This window comes from Neolamprologus multifasciatus, chromosome 14, assembly GCF_963576455.1.
Source record: "Neolamprologus multifasciatus chromosome 14, fNeoMul1.2, whole genome shotgun sequence".
Classification (NCBI taxonomy): Eukaryota; Metazoa; Chordata; class Actinopteri; order Cichliformes; family Cichlidae; genus Neolamprologus; species Neolamprologus multifasciatus.
This window is the reverse complement of record NC_140452.1, coordinates 18,585,130-18,597,029: the sequence shown is the minus strand read 5'-3', so window position 1 is coordinate 18,597,029 and position 11,900 is coordinate 18,585,130. Positions and strand designations below refer to the sequence as shown.

Below are 11,900 nucleotides of genomic sequence, written 5' to 3'. Positions count from 1 at the left end.
TATAAGAGTTATTAGCTAAACGACTGAAACACAAGATCCTGCGATGCATTGCACTGGATGCCATTAAGCGTCCGTACAGATCCTTACCCGTTGTTTCAATGAAATGGATGCACTTCTCGATGAAGACTGGGATTGGTCTCTCAGGAGTGACCACAGTGGATAGTGGCATGCCAAAGTAGCCAGGTTTTGAGATGGAATGCCTGGGTTTGGAACGTGGTTTCTAGGAAAAATAAAAGGGGAAAAAAAGGAAAAGATAAATCAGAATGTTGGTAGCAAACAAAGGAAGAACATCAACATTTTCTGGTGGCACTGGTCTTGAAATGGCCATGACCTTATTTAAATGTGACTGTGTTGTTATGTTAGCAACTGTGAGAGACGAGACGTGTATGCACTTATCCCGCACATTCCTTAAAAGGTTAAACTTACAAGCACTCATATATGGCTGCCTTAAGCCCTGTTCTGTGCATATACCTGAGAGATATGCATCACTTATTTCATCACTTTATCTCGTCCTTCTTTTGTATGGCATTCTGTTCCTGTTTCTCTCTCTGCTACCGCACGTGCACTGCTGTTAACAGATAATCAAACTCCCCTATTCATTGTTTAAATACTTTCTTACTACTGTTATGGGAGTTGTGATACACTCTTGCAACATTTTTGCCTGCTACTCCGTATGGCTGAGGCGTCAGCAGTAATTGTGCTGTGCCTTAATGGTGTTCAGCAGGGATATTTGAAGGCCTCCGAGCCCTGGATCTCTAGTATGTCTGTCAGCCCCCTGAGGCTCTGGCCTGGCAGGCTGGGTGTCGAGCCAGAGATGCATGGTTGGCTGGACACACAGACTGCTGGTGCAGTGCAGGCCTGACAGACACAAGAAAAGGAGCAGAGGAGTGCTCATTAGAGGGAAGAAGCACGGCGTGCCCTCTGCTCCAGATACTGGCCTCGCTGCACTCTGCCAAACATTTTCGATTGCACATATATTCACACTCACTCTCAGTGGTACTCGAAGGAACAAGTGGTGATAGATTCATTAAGACCGGGCAGATTAACAAAGGCTCACCTGGAGTTTTTTGCCATCGCCATGGCAAGATATTTTTCATTAGCCTTCTATGAATAAGGCCATTATTAGCACATAACTGTAGGCTAGAGTTATGTCTGTATGTGTCTTACCTTTAACTGTAGTTTCATTTTATCACATTCTTTCAAGAGCTTCAATTTTACATAGGCCAATGAGTTTCACTCTTCAAAAGTCATTAGCGCACTCACTGTGATTTTTCCTTCTTAAATCGTATTAACTGCTAAAATATTAGGCAATGCTTAGTTAATTCAATTCAATTCAATTTTATTTATATAGCGCCAAATCACAACAAATGTCGCCTCAAGGCGCTTCATAGATACAGAGAAAAGCCCAACAATCATATGACCCCCTATGAGCAAGCACTTTGGCGACAGTGGGAAGGAAAAACTCCCTTTTAACAGGAAGAAACCTCCGGCAGAACCAGGCTCAGGGAGGGGCGGCCATCTGCTGCGACCGGTTGGGGTGAGAGAAGGAAGACAGGATAAAGACATGCTGTGGAAGAGAGACAGAGATTAATAACAGATACGATTCAATACAGAGAGGTCTGTTAATACATAGTGAGTGAGAAAGGTGACTGGAAAGGAAAAACTCAATGCATCATGGGAATCCCCCGGCAGCCTACATCTATTGCAGCATAACTAAGGGAGGATTCAGGGTCACCTGGTCCAGCCCTAACTATATGCTTTAGCAAAAAGGAAGGTTTTAAGCCTAATCTTAAAAGTAGAGATAGTGTCTGTCTCCTGAATCCAAACTGGAAGCTGGTTCCACAGAAGAGGGGCCTGAAAACTGAAGGCTCTCCCTCCCATTCTACTTTTAAATACTCTAGGAACAACAAGTAGGCCTGCAGAGCAGGAGCGAAGTGCTCTAATAGGGTGATATGGTACTACAAGGTCATTAAGATAAGATGGGGCCTGATTATTTAAGACCTTGTATGTGAGGAGCAGGATTTTGAATTCAATTCTGGATTTAACAGGAAGCCAATGAAGGGAAGCCAAAACAGGAGAAATATGCTCTCTCCTTCTAGTCCCTGTCAGTACTCTTGCTGCAGCATTTTGGATTAACTGAAGGCTTTTCAGTGAGTTTTTTGGACATCCTGATAATAATGAATTGCAGTAGTCCAGCCTGGAAGTAATAAATGCATGAACTAGTTTTTCAGCGTCACTCTGAGACAGGATATTTCTAATTTTAGAGATGTTGCGCAAATGGAAGAACGCAGTCTTACATATTTGTTTAATATGTGCGTTGAAGGACATATCCTGGTCAAAAATGACTCCAAGGTTCCTCACAGTGTTACTGGAGGCCAAGGTAATGCCATCCAGAGTAAGAATCTGGTTAGATACCATATTTCTAAGCTTTTCAGCGCCGAGTACAATGACCTCAGTTTTATCTGAGTTAAGAAGCAGAAAGTTAGTGGCCATCCAAGTCTTTATGTCTTTAAGACATTCCTGCAGTTTAACTAATTGGTGTGTGTTATCTGGCTTCATGGACAGATAGAGCTGGGTGTCATCTGCATAGCAGTGAAAATGTATGCTATGTCTTCTAATGATGCTGCCTAGGGGAAGCATGTATAATGTAAACAGAATTGGTCCTAGCACCGAACCCTGTGGAACTCCATAATTAACCTCAGTGTGTGAAGAGGACTCTCCATTTACATGCACAAATTGGAGTCTATTAGATAGATATGATACAAACCACTGCAGTGCAATACCTGTAATACCTACAGCATGTTCTAATCGCTCTAATAGAATATTATGGTCAACAGTATCGAATGCTGCACTAAGGTCAAGAAGGACAAGCACAGAGATGAGTCCACTGTCAGAGGCCATAAGAAGATCATTTGTAACCTTCAATAAAGCTGTTTCTGTGCTGTGATGAACTCTGAAACCTGACTGAAACTCTTCAAATAAACCATTCCTCTGCAGATGATCTGTTAGCTGTTTGACAACTACTCTTTCAAGGATTTTTGATATGAAAGGAAGGTTGGAGATTGGCCTATAATTAGCTAAGACTGCTGGGTCTAGAGATGTATGCAAACAAATACATAAGAATATATTTTGCATTGGCCTCAAGACGCTCCTCTATGACAGCCTTTACAAAAAAGAACATTGTCAGCGCTTCGGTTGACAAAAAAAGTTCAAGTGAAAAAAATCCCTAAATGTCAAACGATAAGAGTATAACAATGTATTCCAAGAAGAGTCTGCACCTCCTTCAAGAATCCCGTTAAAGTCTGGACTTGCACTAAGTGATACATGTTAAATACCTGCAGATTCTCAGCCAGTCAGTTACAGCCTCCCAGTTATCGTTCCATCATAACCCCACATGAGCAGATTCCTAAGTCAAATTCTTTCACTTATCACTCCCCAGCTACCTCCTCCACTGCCTCTCTGACACTCCCCGGGACGTCCATGGGACCAGGGGTAGATTTGAACCCTGTATTCATGCGTTCACAAAACACTAACGTAAAGCTTCAACTGAATTTTAGGAACAGCAGAGAACTATTGTTGTTATAACTCGCGGCCAGTTTGGTTTCCAGCTCCATGTTGCAGCTCATAATTTATTTGTGTCCTGTCACACTGAGCGTGTTGTATATCTGTGCCCTATCTCAGTTTAGCAGACTGTCTCTATACACCCACCCCCTCCTCCTGCATCCACTCTCCTCTCTTACTGTCTTCTCTCCCTGCAGTTTTGCCTTCTGGCCACTCCTTTCAGTTGCTGACTGAGACAGGATATGCTGCCAGCGCTGAGGAGACAAAACAGACCTCTACCACAAAATCAAAACACAACAGATCCTCAACAATAACACGCAGACACCACAGTGAGCATTTACACACACTGTAGGACACTGAAACACAAAGCCACTCAAAAGTTTTATCATAACTCTTATTCCTCTCATCTCCATTTTCTTTCCATTGCTGTTTCCGAGCCTTTTGTTTGACTGTCTCTCCCTGCCTTTTATTTCCTGCATGAAGTCAGTAGACAAACTGGGTGACTGAGGAATTTCAAACACTTTTCTTTCTGGCTGAGTAAGTTAGGGGGGAAAAAAAGGTGCAGACGAAAGAGAGAGGAAACGTTTCCGGCCTCTCGCTGAGGGAGGGTGATCAGGACAGACACAGTTGGTCAGCGCCTGAGGTAAAGAGGGCTTTAAAATGGGCTAAGAGTGTAGCTTCCATTATTTGTTCCTAGACGTCATGATTCAGATTGGTAGACAGCGCCCTAAGGCTCTCTCCAAGAAAATGTTTACACTGCATAACACCAAACGGTCACGTAAAAGACCACTGAAAAGCAGGCTGAGTTAACCCCGACCAGTCAACAACAGGAATGGCTGGTTGTTTGCCAATGGAGAGGCACTGCCACAATACATCTCCCTGAAATGACCAAATAACTCAATAAATGTCTTCCTGAAGGGATTTCAGGCTGCAGCAGACTGAAAATGGACACTTATCTTTCAGACAGCTGCTTAGAAAATAGGTGATGGAACTTGATCACTTTGTTACAACCACAATTAAGCCATAATGGCTTGTAATGTGGATATCCAGATCCCAAGCCATGCCGTAGGGCACAAATCATGGGCACTGATATAACTAATGATGCTGACACTGGCCTACCTTCTGTTGGCTTTTTCTTTTTCTTTGGAAATGTGTGGGTTTAAAATGTGTCATGTAGTACTGGGCGGTATGACTGGAAATTTAAATCAGTGTTTTTATATATTTATTTAAAGCTTTTCCCTGGTTTCACAGTATAATCATTAGTGCAATTTCTAAACAAATGACCCTTCATAAAAGGTATATATCTGCGCATTACCCAAGATGTATTTCAAATGTAAAATTACTGGTGCAACAAACTGTATGTAGTTCACAAATTACCATGTGCCCCACTTATTGTTATTATTGAATTACTAGTGTAATGTCAATATCTGTATTTTATTATTTTTTATACCACATAATTAGAATGATAAGAATGAAGGGTGTGCGGTCATTACAGGTCCCTGTGCAATCAATCATAAACTACCTTTAAGCCCTTTAAAAGATGAGAGTGGAAGTTTTGTCCATTCACCAATATAGTGGCATTCAAAGTTCATATCATTCACTTTATGGATCCACTTTTGCTCTGCCCCTTTGCATAGAGAGGGTCAAAGCGTATGGTCGTGTAAAAATCACAGCTATTACATCTTGTACTTGCTAACATACAGTCACCGGCCACCTTGTTGGGTACATGCTCAACTGCTTTTTAATGCAAGCCAATCACGTGGGAATTTAATGCATTTAGGCACGTATATATCGTTAATATGATCTGCAGAAGTTTTAAGTGAAAATTTAAGTGACTCTGAATGTGGTATGGCTGCTGGCGGCATCAACGTTTAGAATTTGGGATGAACATGAAAGCATGCATCCATCCTGCCTTGTATACCGGTTCAGGTTTCTGGTGATGGAATAACATTGTGGAGGACAATTGGCATACTTTGGGGTTTACCTGGGTTTACCTGAATACTGTTGCTGACCATGTGACCACAGCGTACCCATCTTCTGATGGCTGCTTCCAGCAGAACAACAGCATGCCACAAAGCTCACAGCATCTCAAACTGACTTCTTGAACATAAGAGTGAGCTTGCTGTACTCAAACAGCCTCCACAGTCACCTGTCTTGATCCAATAAAGCACTTTTGGGATTTGGTGGAACAGGAGATTCACATTATTGATGTGCAGGTGACAACTGTGCAGCGACTGTGTGATGCTGTCATGTTAATATAGCCCCAAAGCTCTGAGGAACATTTGCAGCACCCTGTTGAATCCATGCCACAAAGAATCAAGACCGTTCTGAAGGCAAAAGGCTCTAACTCAATACTAGCAAGTACATAATAAAGTGGCCACTGAGTGTACTACTTGAACTTGTCTGCTCACAAATCCTGCTACTTTGTGTTTTAAAGGTTCTCACTGCTACAGAATGCGATCTTAGCAGTTGAATTATCTGGGAGGACAGCTTCTATTCAGGTACTTGGACATCACATCTGAGTGTGTGAAAACATTATTCATCCCCCTCCTGTTCCTCTCTGCTGACAGCCATGGTAATTATCACAGACACAGAAGCACAACATACACAGATGTAACTGCTGTTCAGTTGGCACTTCTATACCGCACCATGTGTGTGAATGAACAGCATACCAGGCTGATAAGCCGAACACTGTAAGGTCACTGCATGTGGGTGAGAGACAAGCACAGGAAGAAAAAGAAATGGGGAGACAGAAATCAAGTAAAGTAGGAGATACATGTGTCCAAAAGACAAGAATATAATGGGGGGAGAGAAAAAAAGTGACAGGAATGTGAGAAGCAGTATGAATCAGCAAGAACAGGAGACCAAACTGAGAATATGAGAAAAGTAAAGGAAGGAAGCAAATAAAGATAATCAGTCCAGTCTTAGTCAAAACTTCACTGAAGTACGACAGTAAAAGCAACAAAAATCTGTTTTAAGTGCCAGTATAGAAAGACGTTTAAGAACCTTGCAAAAGATCAATGTCTAACATTATTCCTCTAGGGAAACCTGAAGATACCAGATAGAGATGGACACAGACAGATGAAATAGCACAGTCTATACCACGGCTCTGTCCCTATTCATTAAGAGTTTCTGCTTTCTGGTATAGAGGTTTACTGACCAGAGTTTGCCTCCATTATCTCTGATGATCTGGCTAGTTTAGAGGGATCCCACAGAGCGGTTAGTGAAAAAATATTGCAGACATCCTTTTATACAAACCTCCTACAGTATATGTCATGTTATCAGTGGGCTAAGCTTCAGAGAAGACAGATCTTTCTCAACTCATTAGAAATTCCTTGAGTTTAGTTAGAAACACATTTAATCGCAAAAGCAAACAGCTGTTCAATCTCAAACAAGAACTAATCATACTGGAGATTATGGACATTTTGTGTGTCTATTTTCTATATACTTTTCTATATATTTTCTATATACAGATTAATTTATATAAACTATATATAAACACACTTTTCCCTTTGAGGTATTTTTCATACAGATTTTCTATACATTATAATTATATGTGAGGAAAATATAGTAAAAAGTAAACCTGGCATGTTTTGAATATTTAAAAATAACCATTACAAATGTTTTCTTCTTTTGCTTAAAAAATGATTTTACCTTACTTTAGCATTAGACACTTTAATCTGCCAAAACAATTAAAGGACGTGAGGAGGTTATTAAGAAAATTCTACAGTTTAAAATGCACTTGAGTAGGCGATTGGTTCAATAATAAATACTGAACATTTGGCATTAAAGCTTGGTAACTGTTGTGTTGGAAACTGCTAAACCAAGAAAAAGAAAGTGCTCTGAATTTATGAGTTAATTTATAGAATTTTTTAAGCCACAATGGCACTCATATTAAACTTAAGCAGATAGTTGCATGAACACTAACCTTAGTTCTGCGCAGGCTTTTGAGAATATTTCTTTTTTTAGGATCCTCACTATCCTCAGTGGAGTTGTCTTTCTTAAGTCCTTCGTCATCCTGGCTCGCCTTGAATGAACTCCCCATCTCATCATCGCTGCCGATAGAAAAGCTCGTCCTAAAATTGCTGAACTTCCCAAGCCGTTTGGATCTGTCTCTGTAAAGCTTAGGCTTTATGCCAATCGCAGACAATTTTCTTCTGCGCTCCAGTGAACTGCTATCAGCTTCACTGTCTGACCCATTCCCCCCAGCACTCCCATTTGAATGACCCTTGTTGGCATTGCGGATGGTGATAATCTTGCCCTGTGTGCTGTCATGTGGGACAGAGTAAATATTTTCCTCTTCTGTGTGTCTAGGTTTGCTCACAGCATCCATTGGCTCAGCATAGTCTGAGGGGTCATAGCCACCATCACTACCTCGGGCCCAGGTGACAGCTTGGGGCAAAGAGCGGCGGTTGGTGCCTCCCTGTTGGTCCATGTAAGGGCCAAGATTAACCTTAAGGACTGGCTTGGGCTTCACTTGTGGAGGAACTTTGTTGTTCACCTTGCTCTCAAAAGTGCTAAGCTCGGAAATGAAAGAGAAGGGATCATCTGAATCCATTTCTGACAGCTTGAAGCTTCCCAGTTGGGAGCTGAGAGTATCCTCCCTCAGGGTAGGGTAAGGAGGTGATGGATCAATATCATCTTCTGAGTCCAAAAGTGTAACCGGGCTGGGAGAGCCACCACGAGGGCTGACGCTCTCATTGGTGCATGCCTCTGCTACATTGTCATACATGTGTGTGGCCTCAACAATGGTGCGCTTCTCCATCGCCTCTTTTAAGAAAGGCTGGAAGAGATCTATCTTATGAAGACCACCTACTACGCCACCATGTCCACATATTACCGTGTTAAATCTTGCCTCTATTTCATGAGCCAATTCTTCCCCCTGAATAACTTGTTCCTTAGCAGAGTCTGAATCTGACAGCTCCATCTGGCTCTCCCCTACTGCTAATAACTGGATTGGGATGATGTCTTGTACCTCACACAGAAAAGCACACAATGTCTCCAAAGAGGCCTTGCGGCGAGTAGAGTAAACAGCAATGTAGCCATGGACGAGCCCAGCCTTGCGAAGGGCTAATGAGGAATGGAAGGAGAGCAATGACAGCTCGATATTCTGCTTCTGACCTCCTATACTAAGATCCAGCAGAACAGAGGTGCCACCACCGAGGCTCGAGGAAGGACGACAATGCTGGGGCAAAAGGAAGGGAGCAAGGAGTTGGTCTAGGTCGTAGGTGTCTCCGCACATCAGGCACAGGACTATCCTCAGGTCTGCCTCGAGCATTGACTGGGACTGAGAGTCTCTGGAGGATGGAGGAGGTAGTGGAGGGGAGCTGCTCCCTATGTTTCTACGTATTTCTAAGAGTCCTTTCAACATCTGAGTGATCTGCTTCTCGCTGACATTGCGGCCATAACCCATGCCTGGAGAGGCAGGGTCTAGGTAAGCACTCTGTAGCTTTGCAGCTACCTGCTGCCCTTGTTGTATGAGAGTTTGAGCTGTCTCCCCTCCAATATCCCCTATGGACCCCACCCCCCTCTTGGTGACCAGAAGGAGGGACAGTGGCAGTTGAGATAAGCTGTTTTCCCTTTCCCTTCTGCTAATAGTCGACTCTCTAAGCTTCTCTATACTCTCAACAACATAAGAGAGAGATTCCTTTGAATTGTACAAACATAGGCAACCATGCGGTGTAAAGGTTGGTGTGTAGAAGGAATTAACTGGGAGACGTACATTGCCCTCTATGGGACGGAGGGTCAGCTCATACAGTTTTCCATCTAACACGTACCGGTCGTCACTGGTGCACAAGGCTCTTATCTCATTGGCCATCTCTCTGGCTAGCCCATCTTTTCCTAGAATGACAAGATTTATCCGTTCAGCTCTCCCCCCTTCCAGTCTCGCACACTCTGATGAAGGGTACCGAGTTGGGAATCTGGAGGCCAGTATCTGCTCTATCTTAGTATCCACACAGTGCGGATTGTTGGGACAGGATTCCTTTGTGGGGTGATAGATAAAGTGGATATGTTTCAGTACAAGAGCATCTCTTTCTGCCTGCAGCTTCTGAAGGGCCTTAAATCTTTGCTCCTCCCCCAGCACTTCTCGAATGGCTCCCATTTTCTCTGTACTCGGTTTTGCATCCAACTCTAACTCATAAAAGAGCTCAGAATATTCAAGGAGCAATTCTTGAAAGTCTTCTTTGGCCCGGTCGATGATTTCTTTCTGGTGTTTATTGTAGATATCCAGATATTCAGCTTCATCCAGCCACTGGTAGAACTCTTCATTCATGATGAAGCTTCTGGCCTCCTCCCATGGCTTCCCTGGTGTGATAAAAGGAGAGACACTTAACTTCTCCTTGAACTCCCATCTCATTTCAGCCCGTTTCCGCTCATTCCTTAGCTGCTCCAGATGGGACTCATAAATGGCTTCCGCTGCTGGTGTCTCCAGTAGGTCTTGTGGGATGCGATCATCTTCCATGTTATCAATGTGTGTTGTGGTCTCCCAAGGTGTATCATCTAGCACAACAAACCACTGACAGAAATCTCTTTTAGTCTCCAGGACTTTCTGAACTCCAGACCAGCTCAAGTGGTCTATCTCATCCAACTGTGGTAAGAGTGTAGACAGTGCCTGTGGCAGAGTACTTAGATAGAGCTTCCTAAGTTTCTCTATGTGTTCTTGTTTAAGTCTATGCACATGCTGCTGGAAGAGCTTCTTAGCTTTAGCAGTGCCCTCAAGAAAAACATAGTCCTTGTACTCGGGGGCAGTCTGCATGCGCCGACTGACAACAGGCCATGTCTCATTGTAGTTCTTTACAATTCGGTTGACCAGCCACTCATAGCGGTCTTTGGCTGAGGCAATCTGTTGACTCTGCTGTTTCAGTGCCTCAAAGTAGGGGATAATCTTGGGCTTTCCCCTACTCTTGTCTATTAATTGAATCAGTGTAAAAAAGGCTAGGTCAACATTGACATTGGAACGTGCTGAGGTTTCTACCACCTGTAGATTCTTCTTAGTTAGGGCAAAAGTATGTGAGTCTTTAATATACCGCTCAACACCTTCATCACATTTGGTAAGGACCAGAACCACAGGCTTTTTTGTTTTTGCTAGCTGGTTATATAGGTTGGTAACAAACTTCATCTGATCCTCAAAGCTACGGTTCATACCCCTGCTAACATCTACAGAGAGTAAGAAGCCATCCACCATAAGCTTGCCTTCCGGCATCTGTTTCTGCTCAAAGTCTTGCTCCAGCCCCAGCTGATCTGTGCAAAAGTACATCAGCTTTTCAGCTGAAGCCAGCTTGGTGGAAGCTGCCCTCTTGATGTAAGGCTGCAGTGCCGTGCTTCGGTGCGGCTGAAACGTCTGATCGTCAATGAACTCAGTCTGCTCCACCACATTTATACGGCATTCTGACCCCTCCTCCATTGTCCTTACAGCCTCTCCCCAGTATAGGAAGTGGTCATTGTTCACTACACGCCCTCCAAAGTCACTGGTACTGAGAACAGAGGTGTGATCTAGGTAGAAGTCATCTGCACTTGGCCGGACAAAGCGGTTACACAGGCAGGACTTGCCCACACCGCATTGCCCTTTCTCCTTCTCTGTGCCGGACAGCCCAAGCACAACCAGGTTGTAGGTGGGTGGCCGCGGATCTTGCTTTTTGGCCATCATCGTTGCTGGCAGAGGCTCATCCTGCCATGCTGGCCGTGAGCTCTAGAGAGAGGAGCAGGCTGCCAAGGAAGCAGGGTTTCCATGCAAGAGAAGCTCACTGGTCTGAGGCTTGGTCCTGCATGATAGAAAGAGAGAGACAAAAGTGAGATTTAATCTAGAGATATACAAAAAAAAATCCACTATTCTAATGACAACCTTTAGCTACTGTGCCTCACATCTAAATTCCTACTATGTGCCTGTGTTCTGTTAACAATTGTTAATCTCTGATCCTATTTCTCCACTGAATATTTCCTGAAAAGATTGAGGTCAGTGGTAAAGCTGTTGGAATGCTGCACATTACTTAACCCAGCTGTAACTCAGTTAAAGGCAATTTTTTCCCAGTTTAACTCATTTAATTTTAATGCTGCCAAGGACTGCAGTGCTAACATTGGTGCCTTCCACATTTCATTCTCATGTTCATTGCAATGCAATGTGTGTTTTGGGTTATTATCTGGCTTCTAACAGTCTGGTTGGTTTGCCTCACTCGCAGCAACATTGGAGGAAAGTAATGTAGCTCTTTCACTACTGCAACAAACAGACAAACGACTGTGCACGCAAACATATGCACACAAGTAGCACGACACTCTTGTAGAAAAAGGCACACGAAGCTCTCGGCACCCTAAATGAAAGACACACACAGGAAGATGAAAGA

General features: G+C 43.4%; 1 protein-coding gene across 1 annotated transcript in view; it reads right to left on the bottom strand.

Annotated features, from left to right (window-relative positions):
* arhgap35a (Rho GTPase activating protein 35a) overlaps positions 1-11,900 on the bottom strand; it is a 66,081-nt gene that overhangs the window by 17,087 nt on the left and 37,094 nt on the right. Inside the window, exons 2-3 of the mRNA XM_085184337.1 lie at positions 7,490-11,324; positions 88-220 (exon numbers count right to left, since the gene is read on the bottom strand). Of these exons, the coding sequence (XP_085040463.1) occupies positions 88-220; positions 7,490-11,209 (3,853 nt within the window). The 5' untranslated portion in view covers positions 11,210-11,324. The remainder of the gene's footprint in view (positions 1-87; positions 221-7,489; positions 11,325-11,900) is intronic.